The sequence below is a fragment of the Phacochoerus africanus genome, chromosome 8, assembly GCF_016906955.1.
Source record: "Phacochoerus africanus isolate WHEZ1 chromosome 8, ROS_Pafr_v1, whole genome shotgun sequence".
Taxonomy (NCBI): domain Eukaryota; kingdom Metazoa; phylum Chordata; class Mammalia; order Artiodactyla; family Suidae; genus Phacochoerus; species Phacochoerus africanus.
In genome coordinates this window covers 164,574,769-164,593,411 of record NC_062551.1, presented here as the reverse complement: position 1 = coordinate 164,593,411, position 18,643 = coordinate 164,574,769, and the positions used below count along the sequence as shown (strand labels likewise).

Here is an 18,643-nt window from a genome sequence, read left to right as displayed (position 1 = left end):
GTCTAGAAGCTCAAGGTCTGTGTCATGAGCCTGACGTTTCTCCCCCAGAGAGCGGGTAACTCTCACCCTTGCTGCCCCTGCCCAGTTCCCATGCCCCCAGGACCTGTAATGCTTATGATTCCTCTTTTCCTGGCCATATAAGACTTTGCTGCTGTAGGGGGGCCACGTTGTGCCCAGGCCTAAGTGAGAGTTCGTTTCCTTGCAGGGACACAGGCTGAAGAACGCCGAGAATCAGACTTACCAGGCCCTGGACAGCTTGAACACCAGCCGGCGGGTGCTCATCTCTGGGACCCCCATCCAGAACGATCTCCTGGAGTACTTCAGCTTGGTCCATTTTGTTAATTCGGGCCTCCTAGGTAAGAACCTGGCTACGCTGTCTTACTGGAGAGGGGCCCTGCCTTAGCCTCGGGAGTATAACTAGCTGAGCACAGAAGGAAAGTGCTAGTTCTGTCTGGGTCACTAGGCCCTCTAGTACGGAGACTTCTCTTGGCAGGGAGTAGCAAAGCTGCTGGGAGACCTTGGCTTTGCTGAGCAACCCAGCAAGGCCTCCTCTGGCCCTTTTTACCGCTTCAGAGCTGAGGATGGAACGACTACCCTTGGGCATTTTTGCTCCTAACCTTCTAGGTGCCTCACAAGAGCTTTGGCCTCAGGGTGGACTCTGACTTGAACAGTCTTGTTTTTAACCATTTTTTAGTGTCACCTTGTTGTGCAACCATCGCTACCATCCATCTTCATAACTTTTTTCATCTTGCAAAACGGAAAGTACTCATTAAGCAGTAACTCCCTGTTTCCCACTCCCTCAGCCCCTGGCAACCATAGTTTAGGCAGTTCTTGCATAGACAGCTGTGGAAGGGTTTGTTAGTGCTACCCAGCTTGCCAGTGCTCAGGAAAATCACTTTAGGCGAGAACCAGTAGAGCAGAATATGTATTTTCACGAAGTGAACACGTGTGTGTATCTGTCACCAGATCGTTTACTACCCCATCTCAGCAACCCTGCTTCTAATCACTGCTTTCTCCTTGTTCCAAAGTAAACAGTCTTTTGATGCTCATGATTGGTTTTTGCCCTTTTTTTTTCAACTTTAGTGAACAGTATCATACAGTGAATTTTCCTTTGCTTCTGGATTCTTTTGTTCAATATTATGTTTATGAGACTCATTCCTGTTGTTGCCCATAGCAATAGTTTCTCATTTTAGTATACCATTCCATTTTATGAATATATTACATTTACCAGTTCTACCATTGATAGACAATTGAGTTGTTTCCAGTTTTTAATTCTTTTGAATAATAATCCTGTGAACATTCTTGTATGTGTTTTTATCTGAGCATAGTATGCATTTCTTTTTTTTATTATTTTATTTTATTATCCCACTGTACAGCAAGGGGAATCAAGTTATCCTTGCATGAATACATTTTTTTTCCCCCACCCTTTGTTTTGTTGCAACATGGGTATCTAGACATAGTTCTCAATACTACTCAGCAGGATCTCCTTGTAAATCTATTCTAAGTTGTATCTGTGCATTTCTCTCATAAGAATGGAGTTGCTGGAATCAACTATAATACAAAAAATTAAAAAAAAAAAAAAGAATGGGCGTTCCCTTGTGGTGCAGTGGAATGAATCCGACTAGGAACCATGAGGTTTCAGATTTGATCCCTGACCTCGCTCAGTCTGGCGTTGCCACGGGCTGTGGTGTAGGTTGCAGAAGAGGCTCGGATCCTGCATTGCTGTGAGTGTGGCGTAGGCCAGCAGCTGTAGCTCTGATTTGACTCCTCGCCTGGAAACCTCCATATGCCATGGGTGCGGCCCCCCCAACCCACCCCCTACAAGAATGAAGGTGCTGGGTCATATGTTGTGCATGCGTTGAGCTCTAATAGATACTCTGGTTTTCCAAAATGATTATACCAGCAGTATATGAGAATTCCTGTGTCTCTACATTGAAAGCCAGCTATTTTTTTCTTTTTCTTTTCTTTCTTTTTTTTTTGTCTTTTGGTTTTTAGGGCTGTACCTGCAGCATGTGGAGGTTCCCAGGATAAGGGTCAAATTGGAGCTACAGCTTCCGGCATACACCATACCATAGTTCACAGCAACACTGGATCCTTAATCCACTGAGCTAGGCCAGGGATTGAACCCTTATCCTCAGGGATACTAGTTGGGTTTGTTAACCACGAGCCACAGGGGAACTCCCTACAATTTTTCTCTTATAAGGCTAGATGGGAGTTCCCGTCGTGGCGCAGTGGTTAACGAATCCGACTAGGAACCATGAGGTTGCGGGTTCGGTCCCTGGCCTCACTCAGTGGGTTAAGGATCCGGTGTTGCCGTGAGCTGTGGTGTAGGTTGCAGACAAGGCTTGGATCCCACGTTACTGTGGCTCTGGCATAGGCCGGTGGCTACAGCTCTGATTAGACCCCTAGCCTGGGAAACTCCATATGCCGAGGGAGCGGCCCAAAGAAATAGCAAAAAGACAAAAAAAAAAAAAAAGGCTAGGTGGTAAGTACTTTAGGCTCATAGGCCCTACTGTTTCTGTCACGACTACACAGCTCTGCTATTTTACTATGAAAGCAACCATAAGATGTAAATGAATGACTCAGATGTGTTCTAATAAAATTTTATTTCCAGACAGGTGCCTGGCCCATGGCTATAGTTTATTGGCTTCTGCTCTATATCATCACCAACATTTATCTTAGGAAAAGTTTTTTTTAAAAAAACATAGTCATTCCGGTGGGTGTTTAATGGTATCTCATTACATTTACTTAATTTTTGTTTGTTTTTCTAGGGCTGCACCCGTGGTATATGGAGGTTCCCAAGCTAGGGGTCAAATTGGAGCTGAAGCTGCCAGCCTGAGCCACAGCCACAGCAGCACAGGGACCGAGCAGCATCTGCGACCTACATCACAGCTCAGGGCAACACCAGATCCTTAACCCACTGAGCAAGGCCAGGGATTGAACCCGGGTCCTCATGGATACTAGTCAGATTTGTTTCCGCTGAGACACGACGGGAACTACGAATTTACCTAATGTTGAATGAAAGTTCAACACCTTTTAATATGTGCTTTGGCCTTTTGGAGCTCCTCTTTTGTGAGTCAGGGGAGGGGATTGAGTTGGAAATGCATGTGCCAGCCCACACCACACCACAGCAATGCTGGATCTGAGCTGCATCTGTGACCTACTTCACAGCTTGTGTCAGATCTTTAACCCACTGAATGAAGCCAGGAATCGAACCTGCATCCTCACAGACACTGTCGAGTTCTTAACCTACTGAGCCACCACAGGAATTCCTACCTGAACTTTTTTATTTCTGGCTAAAAGAAAATCCTATACTCATTAAATAGTCACTCCCTGTCCCCACTTACACGCCAGCCCCTGTTAACGACCAGTCTGCTTTCTGTCTCTCCGGACTTGCCTGTTCTCGATATTTCCGATAATGGAATCATGTGATGTGGGACCTTTTGTGTTTGGCTTCTTTTCCTTAGCATAATGTTTTTAAGTTCGTCCGCATTGTAGCATATGTATCAGTACAGATCTTCCTCAACTTATGATGGAGTTCTGTACCACTAAAAAGATCATGAATTAAAGATTTGAGGTATGGTTTCTATTTTCAGCATTGTAAGTTGAAAATATCTTAAGTCAAAAATGCATTTAGGAGTTCCCATTGGGGCACAGTGGTTAACGATTCTGACTAGGAACCGTGAGGTTGCGGGTTCGATCCCTGGCCTTGCTGAGCAGGTTAAGGATCTGGCGTTGCCGTGAGCTGTGGTGTAGGTCGCAGACGCGGCTTGAATCCCGAGTTGCTGTGGCTCTGGTGTAGGCCGGCAGCTGTAGCTCTGATTAGACCCCTAGCCTGGGAACCTCCATATGCCGCTGGTGCGGCCCTAGAAAAGGCAAAAAGACACACACACACACAAATTCATTTGATGCTGCATATTGCAACCTAGCCTTGACTTTTTTTTTTTTTCCTTTGTCTTTTTGCCATTTCTAGGGCCACTCCCAAGGCATATGGAGGTTCCCAGGCTAGGGGTCTAATTGGAGCTGTAGCCACCGGCCTACACCACAGCCATAGCCACAGCAACGCAGGATCCGAGCCGCGTCTGCAACCTACACCACAGCTCACGGCAATGCCGGATCGTTAACCCACTGAGCAAGGCCAGGGATCGAACCCACGACGGGAACTCCGACTTTTTTTTTTTTTTTGTCTTTTTAGGGGTGCATCAATGCCCTATGGAGGTTCCTAGGCTAAGGATTGAATTGGAGCTGTAGCTGCCGGCCTACACCACAGCCACAGCAATTCCAGATCCAAGCTGCATCTGCAAGCTACACTGCAGCTCATGGCAATGCTGGATCCTTAACCCACTGAGTGAGGCCAGGGATCAAACTTGCATGGATGCCAGTCAGATTCATTTCCACTGAGCCACAACGGGTACTCCAGCCTAGCCTATCTTAAATGTGCTCAGAACACTTCTATTAGGCTACAATTGGGTAAGAGCATTTAACACAAAGCCTGTTTTATAATTAAGTGTTGAATATCTCATGTAATTTATTGAAATTTGTGAAAAACAGAATGGTTATGTGGGCATAGGGTGGTTATACATAAGTATATCAGTTGTTTAACCTTGTGATCATGTGCCTCACTGGAATCTACAACTCACTGCTGCCACCCAGCACCTTGGAGAGAGAGTAGGGTACTGTACATTGCTAGCCTGGGAAAAGATCAAAATTAAAACTTTAAAGTATGGTTTCAACTGAATGCTTCCACACCATCATAAAGTTGAAAAATCATAAGTCGAACCACTATAATAGGTTGGAGGCTGTCTTGTGCTTAATTGTACATGCTACTTCATCTCTTATAGGCAGTAGTATATAGGTGGGCTGTAAAAAATCCAGTCCGACAGTCAGCTTATCTGGTCCATTTACGTTTAATGTAATTAGTAATATACTTGGGTTTTGATCTGCTCATTATTTGGCCTTTCAGGTCTTTGCTGCCATGGTAGCGCTTTGATCCATTCAACAGAAATCGCCCATAATGTCTTCAGCTGTGTTGTTGGGGTAGGAGAGTAGGTTGGTGGCAGAGTGGTCTGCCGTGATGGGCAGTGGGAAAATGTTTCCTTTTCTACGTTCTCTCATGCTTTGATTTGCCTTCCCTCTTGTGCTTAGGAACCGCGCATGAGTTCAAGAAGCGTTTTGAACTGCCGATTTTGAAGGGTCGAGATGCAGCGGCCAGTGAAGAAGACCGGCGGCTGGGGGAGGAGCGACTGCGGGAGCTCACCAGCATTGTGAGCAGGTAACGGGATGGGCAGAGCTGGGCCAGGCGCTGGCCTCTCTCGGCATCCCCCCCACATCAAGTCGTTAGAATTGCCTCCTAAGCCATCCAAGGCCAACCCTTTGGGTCCTCGACTACGAGGGCTGGGGTTCTAGGAAGGGAGTAGGATCTTGTCCTGACGGTAGCCGCTGAATAAATGACGGGGTCTAGCCCTGCCTTCTGCCTGGCCTTGGGTCCTGCGGTCTGGTTTGGTGCTGCTAAGCATCATCCTGCTGTGAGGAAGCTCTTATCTGTTGTTGGACTTTCTGAGCCAAAAATGTCCCTTAGAGCATCGTTAGCACCTCAGAGGCTTCCTGTCCTGTCCGTCCGTCTCAGACCACATGCATCAGGCGTCCCTTCCTATAGCCTCTGCGACAGGTGGTAGGCCTGGAGGAAGGGTGTGGCTCCAAGGCTGGCAGGGCCTTTTCCGTGAGGGCCACATGGTTCAAGGGGCGGGCCATTCTGCCTTCCTCTGTTATTCGTACCCTTGATTTACGTCCTGAAAAGTCTGGCTCTTGCCAGCTGCCACCTCCCTCCCAGGTGTAGGTGGCGAGAGGGTCAGCGTGCGCTTAGAAGCTGCTTCATAGGTGCCTGCTCCCTGTCCTTCCTGGTTGGCCGGGCGGCATGGGCATCCTCTCCTCGAGCCTCAGGCCATGTGGCAGCAGGCATTTGGGCAAATGCGAGCAGAAGCTCCTGTAAGGACTTGGTGGTTTGCAGCTTACTTTCCCTGTCAGAGCACCTGGCTCAGTAGGAGACTTTTCCTTCTCTTGAAGACCAGGTAGCTTTTGGGAGGAGAGAGAGGTGTCAGTCTAAGTCGTTCCCGTGACCGATGGAGATATTTTTGCCGTAGGTACGATGGGTCTGACATTTGATCCTACAGAAGAGAATGACTCCTGTTCCAGGGGTGGCAGCTTTTACCCCAGTAGTTAGTGGAGCCGTTTTACCAGCCCCCTGCCTTTTGCTCCTGTTCTCCCCAGGTGTCTAATACGGAGGACATCTGATATCCTTTCTAAATACCTGCCTGTGAAGATTGAGCAGGTGGTTTGTTGCAGGTACTGTATTCAACCGAGGGATGTGGGGTGAGTGAGGAAAGATTCAACCCCTGGGAGATGGCTGGGCTCCCAAAGTGTCCTCAGAGGGCAGAAGGGTGGTCCAGCATTCCCCACTGACCCAGCTGCCTTTTTTTTTTTTTTTTTTTTTTTCAGGCTGACACCCCTTCAGACTGAATTATACAAGAGGTTTTTGAGACAGGCCAAGCCAGCAGAAGAGTTGCGTGAGGGCAAGATGAGTGTGTCTTCTCTCTCTTCCATCACGTCCCTGAAGAAGCTGTGTAACCGTGAGTTGGATCCCTGCCCTGGGGTCCTCTGCGAGCGAGAGCAGGGGAGGAAGTGCAGCCACCTTCACTAACACTTGTCCACAGTTCTCCTAAGTGGCCACATGTGACTGTAGCCCGCCCCGCGGTCCGAGCGCCACAGCATGTGCTCGAAACCGGAGCCTCGGCTCTGGACAGTGGAGCTCATCCTTTGCCTGGCCCGTGCTTGAGGCGTGGCGTGTGTAGGACTGTGCGCGAGCGTGGGGGCACACATGTGTGCATGTAGAATGTTGGACTGGAGGGAAGATAACAAACCTTGCCCTCTCTGGCGTAGCTCCCTCTTCTTGGGAGGTCACAGAACACACTACAGAACGAGATTGCCACTCATGATCCCAGATGGCACTTTCTGCACACCGGAATTTGGAAACAAGTCTGGCACTGAGGAAGGTTTTCTGGGCAGGCTTCTAGAAGGCATTCTAACGAGTACTGAAGTGGAAATTTCTGAAGGCAATGTGGCTGGCATTTTGGAGTTTTGTGGGGGTTTTTTTTTTCAGACCCAGCTCTAATCTATGACAAGTGTGTGGAAGAGGAAGATGGCTTCGCAGGTGCCTTGGACTTCTTTCCCCCTGGCTATAGCTCCAAGGCTTTAGAGCCTCAGCTGTCAGGTGAGTCCTTTCCTACCAGTCTTTGGGCTCCTCTGGGAAGAGGTGTGGGAGGTTCTCTTTGTGCTCGATCTGTCCTGTCTCAAGGCAGGAGATCAAGGATCCTGGGCCGCTGGGATGGCCCACTGGGGGCTGATGGATGGTTACTGATGTCCCCAGGTAAGATGCTGGTCCTTGATTACATTCTGGCGGTGACCCGAAGCCGCAGCAGTGACAAAGTCGTGCTGGTGTCCAATTACACTCAGACATTGGACCTCTTTGAGAAACTCTGCCGGGCCCGAAGGTAGGGAAAAGCTTCCAAGGGTACCTCTCCTACTGTCCCCCTAGGAAAATGGGCATTCTGACTGATGGATATGGGCCAAGATGTGGGTGTCGGAGGGACTTCCCAGAAGATATCTGTCCCTTATTGCTGCCCTGGCCCTCGCTGCATCTCCAAGCAGAAGAGCCCCTGGTCCTTCAGATACTCCACAGGACAGCCCTGGGCTTTGGGTGTTTAGGGTTTTAGGCTGTTTATGAAGCCTGGTTGGTTCAGTCCTTTCGGTAGCTCAGGCTCCAAGGGGCTCTGCTGCCTTCTGGATTTGCTCTTTGGATTCCCCTTCAGGTACCTGTATGTTCGCTTGGATGGCACAATGTCCATTAAGAAGCGAGCCAAGGTTGTGGAGCGCTTCAACAGCCCGTCGGTAAGTGCACAGGCCCTGCCCGCGCAGCGCCAGTGCCGTAACATCAGAACTGAGGCTGGAGAGAGACTCTCTAAAGGGGCTCTGCTTTAGGGTCTCCCTTGATTCTCCCCACCCCCACCCCTGAGGGTACGTAGGGTTAGGGTGGTTGGTTGGCGATGGCTGTCTGGGAACTGACTTTGTGGGCTGGTAAATGGGCACGTAAACTGGTCTTCACGGGAGTATACATGCAGGAGAGAAGACAGCTGGCCAGGCTGAGTGAGATTTCTTCATCCAGGCTGTAAGAACGTCTTTTTCTCTTTCCTCTCTTTCCAGAGTCCAGACTTTGTCTTCATGCTGAGCAGCAAAGCTGGGGGCTGTGGCCTCAATCTCATTGGGGCTAACCGCCTGGTCATGTTTGACCCTGACTGGAACCCAGCCAACGATGAACAAGCCATGGCCCGGGTCTGGCGTGACGGTCAAAAGAAGACCTGCTATATCTATCGCCTGCTGTCTGTAAGGATGGTGATAGTGGCCAGGGTAGGGGGTGTCATGGAATAAGACCTTCAAGACCACCTTGGGTGGTTTCGCGTTGCCTCTCTTTGGCCCCTCTGCCTGGAGCAGTGGCCAGGCGATGGGCTTAGTCTGGAGCCCTTTATGCTTCTGTTCCCTCCCCCGCTCTACTGTTCCTTCAAATCCTTCTTACTGTGCTCTCTGGATGCCTGTTCAGTGGTTAACAAACTGCCCTGTGGCCTCATCCTTTTCACAAGACACCTGCTTTTTCTCATACCTGGTTTCTTCTGAACCGCGTGCTTGGTCGTTCTCACCCCCCATGGCCCTTGGGGCCAAGAAGGTGTATGTAACACACTGGCATTCGCCAAGTTTTCCACGCTCACTCAGAGCACCCATCCTGGAGTTTCTCTGTTGAAGCTCCTGTTGCCTTACTTAAATGCCCTCTTGTTCTCTGCAGGCATCTACCCTCTGCTGCCTGCCTGCTTCGTCAGTAGCTCTGGATCCCAGTTCAGTCTCTTCATCTCTTCCCCAGATCCAGCTGTCACCCTGGCTGGCTTCAGGGACCACGCAGTTTTCCAGCTCCCGGGCCTTCCTGTTTCCTTGACCTCATCTCTAATGACCTTCTTAACTCCCCTGATATAATTATTCCCAAGGCCACACTCTGGAACTTGTAACAGTAGCTCTCATTCGACGCTCACTTCCTGTCCTTGCAGCTTTCTCAGACTGCCGACATCTGTCTCCACCTCATGTCGCTTGTACCCCCTCCCGCACGACCTCCTCCCAGTCCAGCTTGACTTCCCTCTCTATTCAGCCTGGGCCGAATCCTTTCGGCCTCTCTTGACCTAATGCCTACTCCACATGGATCATTAAGAGCTTTTCTTAGCTTCTGCACTAGATAAGATTTGCATTTACAGCTTCTGCACTGCCACAAATGGATGTCCTTCCTTTTGAGCTGGGCTGTATCTCACTTCCTTCAATAGCCACTTCAGGCTTTTACCACTTTCTCAAGTTTCCTACCTAACCCCATCTTTCCTTTGTTTTTGTTTGTTTTTAGGGTCGCACCTATGGCATATGGAGGTTCCCAGGCTAGGGGTCAAATCAGAACTACCAGCTGCGGGCCTACACCACAGCCACAGCAACATAGGATCTGAGCCGCGTCTGGGACCTACACCATAGGTCACAGCAACGCCGGGTCCTTAACCCACTGAGCGAGGCAGGGATCGAACCTGCAACCTCACGGTTCCTAGTCAGATAGGTTTCCGCTGTGTCACAACGGGAGCTCCACCCCGTCTTTCCTTTCTGCAGAGACTTTGTCTTCTACTTCACAGAGGAAAGGTGGGCTGTCGGACTTGAATCCTCTTGCCTACCTTCCTCTCTTCCCTTCTCAGAGACCATTTTCTGCCTCTCTTATCATTCCAGCTCTTCTAGACCCCATCCCATTCTTTCTTAGTTGATCGATTTCCTGTATCCCCTAAAGTCTCTAAACATGGTCAGGTAGCTCTCACTTTTAAACACAAGTTTCTCGGAGTTCCCGTCGTGGCTCAGTGGTTAATGAATCTGTCTAGGAACCCTGAGGTTGCCGGTTCTGTCCCTGGCCTTGCTCAGTGGGTTAAGGATCTGGCGTTGCTGTGAGCTGTGGTGTAGCTCGCAGCCGCGGCTCAGATCTGGCCTTGCTGTGGCTCTGGCGTAAGCTGGTGGCTACAGCTCCGATTAAACCCCTAGCCTGGGAATCTCCATGTGCCTCGGGAGTGGCCCTAGGAAAGGCAAAAAGACACAAAGTAAAATAAAATAAAGACAAGTTTCTCAACCCCTTGTCCTATTGTAGTGACTGCCTGGAGTTACTTTCCATTTGTTCGCTGTCATATTTTTCCAAAGCCTACAGATTTCCTTCGCCTCCTTGTCTCTACTCACTCATCATGACAGTTATGCCGCTGGACCTGCTTTCAGGGTACTGTTGGCTTCCTAATTGCTGAAACAAGAGACGCTTGATTTTCCTTCATTGCGTATCTGATGCTGTTGACTACAGATCTTAAGATGCATTTCTCTTGGAAGCGCCACTCTGGTTTTCCTACCTCAGGGTTACATACTTGTTACACTGACAAGTGTCTGATTAAAATTGTAGCCCAGATCTCTTACTACCTGGGTTTCAGACCCGTCCTTCTATCACCTCTGTCTATTTCCACTTGAACGTCTTGTGAGCACTTTAGATGCATCTTGACTTGTTCCCTTTGTGAATGTTGTCATTTAGCGACTCCCTCATCATCCATCCAACCCAAACCTGGGTATCATCCTACAGGACGATTCTCTGCCTCTAACCAGATTCCAGTTACCATTGATTTTAACCTTCTTGACATTTCCTTCATCTAACTTCCTCTCCATCTCACGCGGAAGTCATAATCATCTCTCACTTGGATTTTGCAGCAGCTTCCTAATACTGTTTTGGTCTTTTAGGGCCACACCCACCACATGTGGAGGTTCCCAGGCTAGGGGTCTCATCGGAGCTGTAGCCACTGGCCTACACAGCCACAGCCACGCCAGATCCGAGCCATGTCTGCGACTTACACAACAGGTCACAACAATGCCGGATCCTTAACCCCACTGATTGAGGCCCAAACCTGCATCCTCAGGGATGCTAGTCAGATTCATTTCCACTGAACCATGATGGGAACTCCTCTAATTCCTTATCTTTGGTCTTATCATAACCCATTCTTCACAGCTACTTCCAGAATGAGCTTTCTAAAAATTCGGATTTTGCTTTTTACTTCCAGGAGAAGCCCAAGCTCTTTAGCCTGGAGTCCAGGTTTCTCCAGTATGGGACTTTCTTGGGGCTTAACTATACTCCTACCCCCCTCTAGAGAGGCTGAACTCGGAACAATCCTCCAGTAGGCCAGGCTTATTGATTTTTGTGCCTATTCCCAGAAAGCCTTCTCTCTTCTCTTATAAACCATCTATTTATTTAATTAATTTATTTCATCTGTGGCTGCCCCAAGGTCTCTGAAGCTCCTGGGCCATGGATCAGATCCAAGCAGCAGTCGAGACTTGAATTGTAGCTGCAGCAATGCTGGATCTTGAACCCATTGTGCCGGGCCAGGGACTGAATCTGCATTCCAGCACTCCCAAGATGCCACAGGTCCCATTGTGCCACAGCAGGAGCTCCTATTAATTCTTTATTATTATTATATTATTATTATTATTGTCATTGTTATTGCTGCACCACAGCATGCAGAAGTTCCCAGGCCAGGGATCAAAACCGTGCCATAGCAGCAGTCCGAGCTGCGGCAGTGACATCTCTGGATCCTTAACCCCCTGAGCCATGAGAACTCCCTCTATTCGTTTTTCAAGATTCAGCTTTTCAGCACTGGTCCACTCTGCTGGCCCTCTTGTGGGCCCTTGGGTCTCCTATACAGATTTCTGTCATTGTGCCATTATTTTATTTGTGTCTCTCCTGCTAGCCTGAGTTGAAGAACAGGGATCATGTTTGGTTCTCCTGTGTATTCTAGTGTTAGCACGAGGCCTGGCATAAGGCACCCAGATGACGTTTATTTGAGTAGTGAGACTTCTGTCAAGCTGCTTCAAATGTCAGCTCACCCTGAAGTGTAGCCAAGCCCTGACACCCTCCATCAGTACAGAAAGTACGCTGGGTGGGCAGACATATACAAGTCATACTTCCAAAGATAGACTGGGAGGAGTTCCCATTACGGCGCAGCAGACATGAATCCTACTATATCCATGAGGACGCGGGTTTGATCCCTGGCCTTGCCCGGTGGGTCAGTGATCTGGCGTTGCCATGAGCCTAGTGTAGGTCACAGATGTGGCTTGGATCCCACGTTGCTGTGTCGCAGGCTGGCAGCTACAGCTCTGATTTGACCCTTAGCCTGGGATTTCCATATGCCTCGGGTGTGGCCTTTAAAAAGGCAAAAAAAGAAAAAAAGACTGGGCAGGTGAGCTTGGCTGAGGTGTTGCTGCAGGACTCTTCCTTTTCATCCGTCTCCCGTCTCTTGGGCAGCTACAGTTTCAGCCTCCGGCTTTCCCTGCCCCCGTCCCCCCAGGCAGGAACCATTGAGGAGAAGATCTTTCAGCGTCAGAGCCATAAGAAGGCCCTGAGCAGCTGCGTGGTGGACGAGGAGCAGGATGTGGAGCGGCACTTCTCTCTAGGCGAACTGAAGGAGCTCTTTACCCTGGATGAGGCCAGCCTCAGTGACACACATGACAGGTGGGTGGTGTGCCCCTGCTGGCCATCATCTCTGACCACTCTCCACAGCATGGAGAGGGGACCTACAGGAAACCACAGCTCTGTCCTCTGCAGGTTGCGCTGCCGTCGCTGTGTCAACAACCAGCAGGTGTGGCCACCCCCCGACGGTTCTGACTGCACCTCGGACCTGGCTCAGTGGAACCACAGCACTGATAAACGGGGGCTCGCGGATGAGGTACTCCAGGCTGCCTGGCACGCTGCCTCCACTGCCATCACCTTCGTCTTTCACCAGCGTTCCCACGAGGAGCAGCGGGGCCTCCGCTAATAACCAGCTGCTCTGGGTGTGGCTGTTGGAGGAAGGAGAGGGGGAGAGGGGGTCCCTGTCCCATGGGGCACAGCTGAATTTTGTTCTCTGAGAGAAAAATCATCCAGAAGGGCTGCATGATGTTTGCCCAAAATTTATTTTTATAAGAAAACCTTTTGGTTAAAAAAGAAAAGGAAGGAATAAAGGTGTGAGAGGGACTGAGGCCTGGGAATGGCATGGTGAGCCCAGCAGAGGAGAGGCCGGGTCGTGGGCACTTGTACACGCCTCTAAAGCCTGGGTGCCTGCTTGAGGAGGGAGAGCAGGAATCCCGGGCACTGGGGGGGGGGGGGGCTGTCCTCAGCAACAGATGACCACTGTAACCTCCTGGCCCAAGGTTCCCAGAGTACTGGGGACGGGCCCAAAGGCTCTAAACCCAGTTGTGGGAATGCCTTTCTTTGCTGGGTTCCATCATCAAACCTTCCAGGACCTCAGCGCGAGGGAAGAAGGAAAAAAGAGAAAAACAGGTGGCAGAAAGAGAAAGACAGAATTGGTGTTTGGGAGTTCTGGGCAGCCCATGTCTCAGCCCCTGCAAGCTGATGGTACTGGAGGCGTGGGCCCATCACATGGTGCTGACATAATCTGCAAAGGCTTGGGATGAGTCCCACGAGTCGCTAACCACATGGCAGGTGGCCCGGAGCCGTCGGATGGCTTCCCTGGCTGTGACTGCATCCTGGTCCAGCCAGTTCTGGAAGAGACGCAGGTGACCAAAGGCTCCACGGCCCCAGCGCTCTAGCCTCTTGGCGAACTCCAGAAGCCCGTCTGGCTTGATGCAGTTGGAACTGGTAGGGGTGAGATGGGTTAGACCCCCAGGAAGCAGCTGATCCGTGACCTCTGTCGCTGCGGCTGCTTGTGTTATTCCCACCCCCATGTGTACCACCGCCCCCACCGTGTATACCTGATATCCAGCTGACACAGGGAGGAGGATGAGTCTTCTGAGAAAACATCTGCCAGGGCCAGCAGGCCAGCGTTTCCTGGGGAGAAGGGGGAGTGCTCATCACCTCTGCCCAAGAACAGGGAGCGAGATATCCCGACCCAGTTCTGGCTGAGGAAGATCCCAGCCTCCTGAAGCCCCGGCACAGCTATATCCCAGCTCCCACCTTCCTAGTGGAGAGGTCTGTGCATCCCTGAGTTTCCAGGTCAAAGGACCGCTTCCCCCCTCCCTTCTGAGGGCCCTGCCCCACCCAGGCGGTTCCCTGGCAGCCGGAGGCCCTTCAGTGTGGAGTTGCCCTTCATAGCAGCAACCATCTCAGGCAGAAACTGGGCTGGGCGCTTCTCAAACAGACGGCAGAAGGAGAAGGTAATCTCTGTCGAGAGAAAGTGGAGTAAGTTCTGACGGCAGCGGGAGGACTGGCGCTGTCTCCTAACCCGAGAGGGGCGATCTTAGCAAGGGGTGTGGACGTTTTTATAGCGTCTCTGAAAGAAAATAATGCGTCCAAAATCCTAAGCAAGGGTGCAGCTGAATCAGGATTCAAACCAGAGCTTGAGCCCACAGAGGTGGCTCTTGCATGGACAGGTCCCTCTTCACTGCCTGCTACGCAGGGATGGGCGCCAGAGAAAAGTCTGTGAGGGACCTGACAGCACACCTACCCCTTTCCTCCGCCATGTGTCAGCCACTGGAGGGTAAGGAAGCGCCAGGTAAGGCGCTCTCCAAGTGAGCAACGCCCCATGTCTAGTATCGGAAGAGTTGAGCTGGGGACCTCTTGGAAGGATGGTGATGCAGGTTCTAGAACCATTTTACAGTCGAGGATATAAGGCCAGGAAAAGGACAGTGGCTTGCTTACTCAGACGGGTAGAGCTGCACTGAGGCCCCACAAGCGCCCAGGTTCTGGAGGAAGAACTTACCTTGAAGAGTCAAATTCTGGAGCAAGAAGAGCACCTCGCTCTGACAATCAGCCAGGTTCATGTCATGGAAGCTCAGCCTCTTCAGGGCGAGGTTGTACTCTGGGGAGGGGGCGGGGGCGGACCTTAGCTTCCCGAAGGACAATGCAGGGTCCTCTCCTCCCCCCTTTACCACTCGCTGAGTCCTACCTTTGAGTGTCTGTAACACCAGCCCAAAGTCCTGGGGAGAGGCAAAGGTGGCGCTGTCCAGGGACAGCTGCTGCAGAGAACCTGAGGCCTTTAGTACAGAGCAGAGCAGTGGGGCTGGCTGGGCTCCCCGTGGAAATCCCATCTCCAATTGTTCCAGGCAGTTTTCTGGATGTGGTAGGGAGAGAAGATGCTGGCTGGCCATATCTACTTCATTCCCATTGCAGGTCCTGTCCTTAAAGGGTTTACTGAAAAGTCATTTATTCAACTGCTTGTCCTTGAGCGCCTACATGTTAGGCATTGTGCTCACGTGAGATTTAGTCCTTGCCCTTAACGGCTTTGAATCTCAGAAGACGAGACGACTCAGACACACGTACAACAGTGCATGCAGAATGATGGGACAGGAGGTAAGGTATGGCACAGGGACCTAAGCTAGGCCAGTGGTGAGCTCTGTTCTGGAGACTGATTTGCCATGGTCACTTCCTCCTGGGCTTGTGTTGGTCTGGGACCAGTCTAACCTATGGTTATCTCTAAGAACAGCAGGCTCTGAAGAGGGAACAGATTCTGGATAAGCCAGGAATGAGTGGTAACAGGCCTGGAGTAAAGAACCTTTCTCTTCCCTGCACAGGTGGACCTGTACATTTGTATGGAGACACACACACACACACACACACACACACACACACACACACACACACACACACACACACAGCCTCACCTGGTATCTCCTCATCCCCAACTATGTGGCTAGGGGGCCCTGCATTCCCCGGCACAGCAGGGTTGTCCCTCTGGCTTGGGTGGTCAACACGAATAGAGAGGACCCGTAGCAGGGGCAGGGCTCGCACAATGGCACGTGTCAGCTCCAGAATGGGCAGTGGTGAGAACAGATCACTGAGATGTAGGGCACGGAGACGGCATCCAGCCTGGCCTGACAGAGCCCGCAGGCTGTCCAGCAGGCGGAAGATATTAGAGCCCAGGCCTGTGGCAGGAAAGAGATTAGGTTAGTTGTGGGAGTTTTAGCAGGAAGAACATTTAGAGACAACTTCAAATATTGATAACTACCAAGTCTGAATCAGATTATTTTAAATCCATCTCAACTATTCATTGTCTTGCTTTTTCCTTAGGTAGCTGCTTACTGATGTCTCCAGGGCCATGCCCGCAAACATCAGTCAGAACAGAGTCACAAAAACAGAAGATAAGATGTGGTGGGAAGCATGTGGCTGCTAGCTGAAACTAGTAAGCAGGACAGTGACCCAGTAAGGAAAACTTTCAAAAGATTCACTGGATGGGAGTGGGGCAGAAAAGGGCGTAGGATCCTGAAAGGTTAGGACAGCGGATGAATGCCATGAACCAAATTAATTCCTTGAAATCCACACATTTATCTCCCTGGACTGAACAAGCACCTGTTGATTTACCCAGCACTTGGTAAATACGGCTTCTGCTAGATGGTCATGAGCAGCGGATCTTGTTCCTGCCTATGTAGGCTGTTAACAAAACATGTGATGGGACCTGGGCGTAGACAACTGTGGAAGTACAAGGGATGGGTACTTAAGACTCAGTCCAGCTTGTATCAGTAACAACTCCAGCTGCGTCCTACAGGACTTAAAGGAGACAGGCTAAAAGGAGGAAGAAAAGTGACTAGCAGACTAAATATATGTATCAAGACCTGAGGGAGAAAGGGTGGTGGGCTCCAAGAACTGAAAAAATGCTCGATACTGCCGTGTAAACTATGAGGGAGGGAAGTGTTTTAAGATTCAACTATGGGGAGTTCCCGTCATGGCTCAGTGGTTAACGAATCCGACTAGGAACCATGAGGTTGCAGGTTCTGTCCCTGGCCTTGCTCAGTGGGTTAAGGATCCGGCGTTGCCGTGAGCTGTGGTGTAGGTTGCAGACGTGGCTTGGATCCTGCGTTGCTGTGGCTCTGGCGTAGGCCAGTGGCTACAGCTCTGATTCGACCCCTAGCCTGGGAACTAGGAGCAGCCCTAGAAAAAGGCAAAAAGACCAAAAAACAAAAAAAGATTCAATTATGGAAGTAAATGGGTGAGAACAAGAATGACCCTATAAGTAAAATTAAGTGTGGTGACAGTGGAGTTCTTTGTGGCTCAGCAGGTTAAGAACCTGACATAGTCTGTGAGGATGTGGGTTTAACCACTGGTCTCAGTGGGTTAAGGATCCAGTGTCGCCACAAGCTGCAGCATAGGTCACAGATGTGGCTGGGATCCAGTGTGGCTGTGGCCGTGTCCGTGGCGTAGGCCTGCAGCTTCAGCTCCAATTCAGCCCCTAGCTCAAGAACTTCCATATTGCCACAGGTGCGGCCATTAAAAAAAAAGTATGGTAACAATAAGCCATTGAAGAATTTTTAGATGAATGTATGGAGTCAGGAGGAACTGCTAAAATGATGGATTTAGGTGAGAAGTAGTGTATTCTGAACTAAGGATGTGGAGCTAGAGAAGTGAATTTGAAGGATTGTAAAGATACTACCTGGTAACCAAACATGTGGAGTAAGAGAATCTAGGTTTCTCTTGGGCAATTGAGTCATCTGTGATATCAGCTGAGAACAGAGGAAGGTCAGTTTAGAAGGAAGATGCATTCAGATGAAGGAGGTGTATGAGTCCTGTGCTGTGTACTAATCAGATGGATAAATAGGTCTGGAGTATAGAAGAAAGAGCTAGGCTAATGTCAAAATGGGAATGTCTTCAGCATAGCTGCCTTTAAAACCAAGAGAATGGGAGTTCCCATTGTGGCTCAACGGAAAGGAATCTGACTGGCATCCATGAAGATGCAGGTTTGATTCCTGGTCTTGTTCCGTGGGCTGAGGATCCAGCGTTGCCTGAGCTGTGGTGTAGGTCGCAGACACAGCTTGGATCTGCTGTGGCTGTGGCTGGCAGCTGGCAGCTGGTAGCTCCAATCTGACCCCTACCCTGGGAACGTCCACATGCCACAGGTGTAGCCCTAAGAAGACAAAAAATAAAACCGAGAGAACGAACAGTCATCCAGGAAGCATGCATAAAGTGGGAGAGCTCTGGAGAACTCTGAACATTAATGTCCAGGAAGGGAGAAGAAAAATAATCAGAATATTTTGAGGTGGTAGAAATGAGACAATTTCAAGAAGAAAATAATACTTAGCAGCAGATGCTGCCGAGAATTGAGGACTGAAAGGTATGTCGGACTTAGCAACAAGGATAACATTCAGCCCTATGCCCTCAGTGCAGCAGAGGGGCTGTGAGAGCAGAGCACAAGTGACTCTTTTTTTTTTTTGTCTTTTTGCTATTTCTTGGGCCGCCCCTGCGGCATATGGAGGTTCCCAGGCTAGGGGTCGAATTGGAGCCATAGCCATGGCCTACGCCAGAGCCACAGCAACGTGGGATCCGAGCCGCGTCTGCAACCCACACCACAGCTCACAGCAATGCTGGATCGTTAACCCACTGAGCAAGGGCAGGGACCGAACCGGCAACCTCATGGTTCCTAGTCGGATTCGTTAAACTGCTGCGCCATGACAGGAACTCCACAAGTGACTCTTAAGGTGGACTGTGAAGAGCTGGAGAGATGAGCACAGCGGTTAACATGGGATAGAGGAAGGTGGCAGTGGTAGTTTTGGGTGGATTCCTGAGTGAGAGAAGAGAGGTAGC

The 18,643-nt window shown here is 50.2% G+C and overlaps 2 protein-coding genes across 5 annotated transcripts in view; one reads left to right on the top strand and one right to left on the bottom strand.

Moving 5' to 3' along the window:
• Positions 1-13,070, top strand: part of RAD54L (RAD54 like) — a 27,813-nt gene extending 14,743 nt beyond the window's left edge. For 3 of the 4 annotated variants that reach the window (XM_047789195.1, XM_047789194.1, XM_047789198.1), the window contains 10 exons: positions 206-356; positions 5,146-5,272; positions 6,268-6,342; positions 6,496-6,626; positions 7,157-7,267; positions 7,424-7,547; positions 7,866-7,944; positions 8,257-8,436; positions 12,483-12,646; positions 12,740-13,070. In XM_047789195.1, the coding sequence (XP_047645151.1) occupies positions 206-356; positions 5,146-5,272; positions 6,268-6,342; positions 6,496-6,626; positions 7,157-7,267; positions 7,424-7,547; positions 7,866-7,944; positions 8,257-8,436; positions 12,483-12,646; positions 12,740-12,950 (1,353 nt within the window). In that variant the 3' untranslated portion in view covers positions 12,951-13,070. Of the gene's footprint in view, positions 1-205; positions 357-5,145; positions 5,273-6,267; positions 6,343-6,495; positions 6,627-7,156; positions 7,268-7,423; positions 7,548-7,865; positions 7,945-8,256; positions 8,437-12,439; positions 12,647-12,739 lie in introns of those variants that run through there. The other variant, XM_047789197.1, reaches the window with a different exon arrangement.
• LRRC41 (leucine rich repeat containing 41) overlaps positions 13,068-18,643 on the bottom strand; it is a 22,361-nt gene continuing 16,785 nt past the window's right edge. Inside the window, exons 5-10 of the mRNA XM_047789193.1 lie at positions 15,733-15,993; positions 15,018-15,182; positions 14,832-14,930; positions 14,171-14,293; positions 13,885-13,960; positions 13,068-13,768 (exon numbers count right to left, since the gene is read on the bottom strand). Coding sequence (XP_047645149.1) covers positions 13,549-13,768; positions 13,885-13,960; positions 14,171-14,293; positions 14,832-14,930; positions 15,018-15,182; positions 15,733-15,993 — 944 coding nt within the window. The 3' untranslated portion in view covers positions 13,068-13,548. The remainder of the gene's footprint in view (positions 13,769-13,884; positions 13,961-14,170; positions 14,294-14,831; positions 14,931-15,017; positions 15,183-15,732; positions 15,994-18,643) is intronic.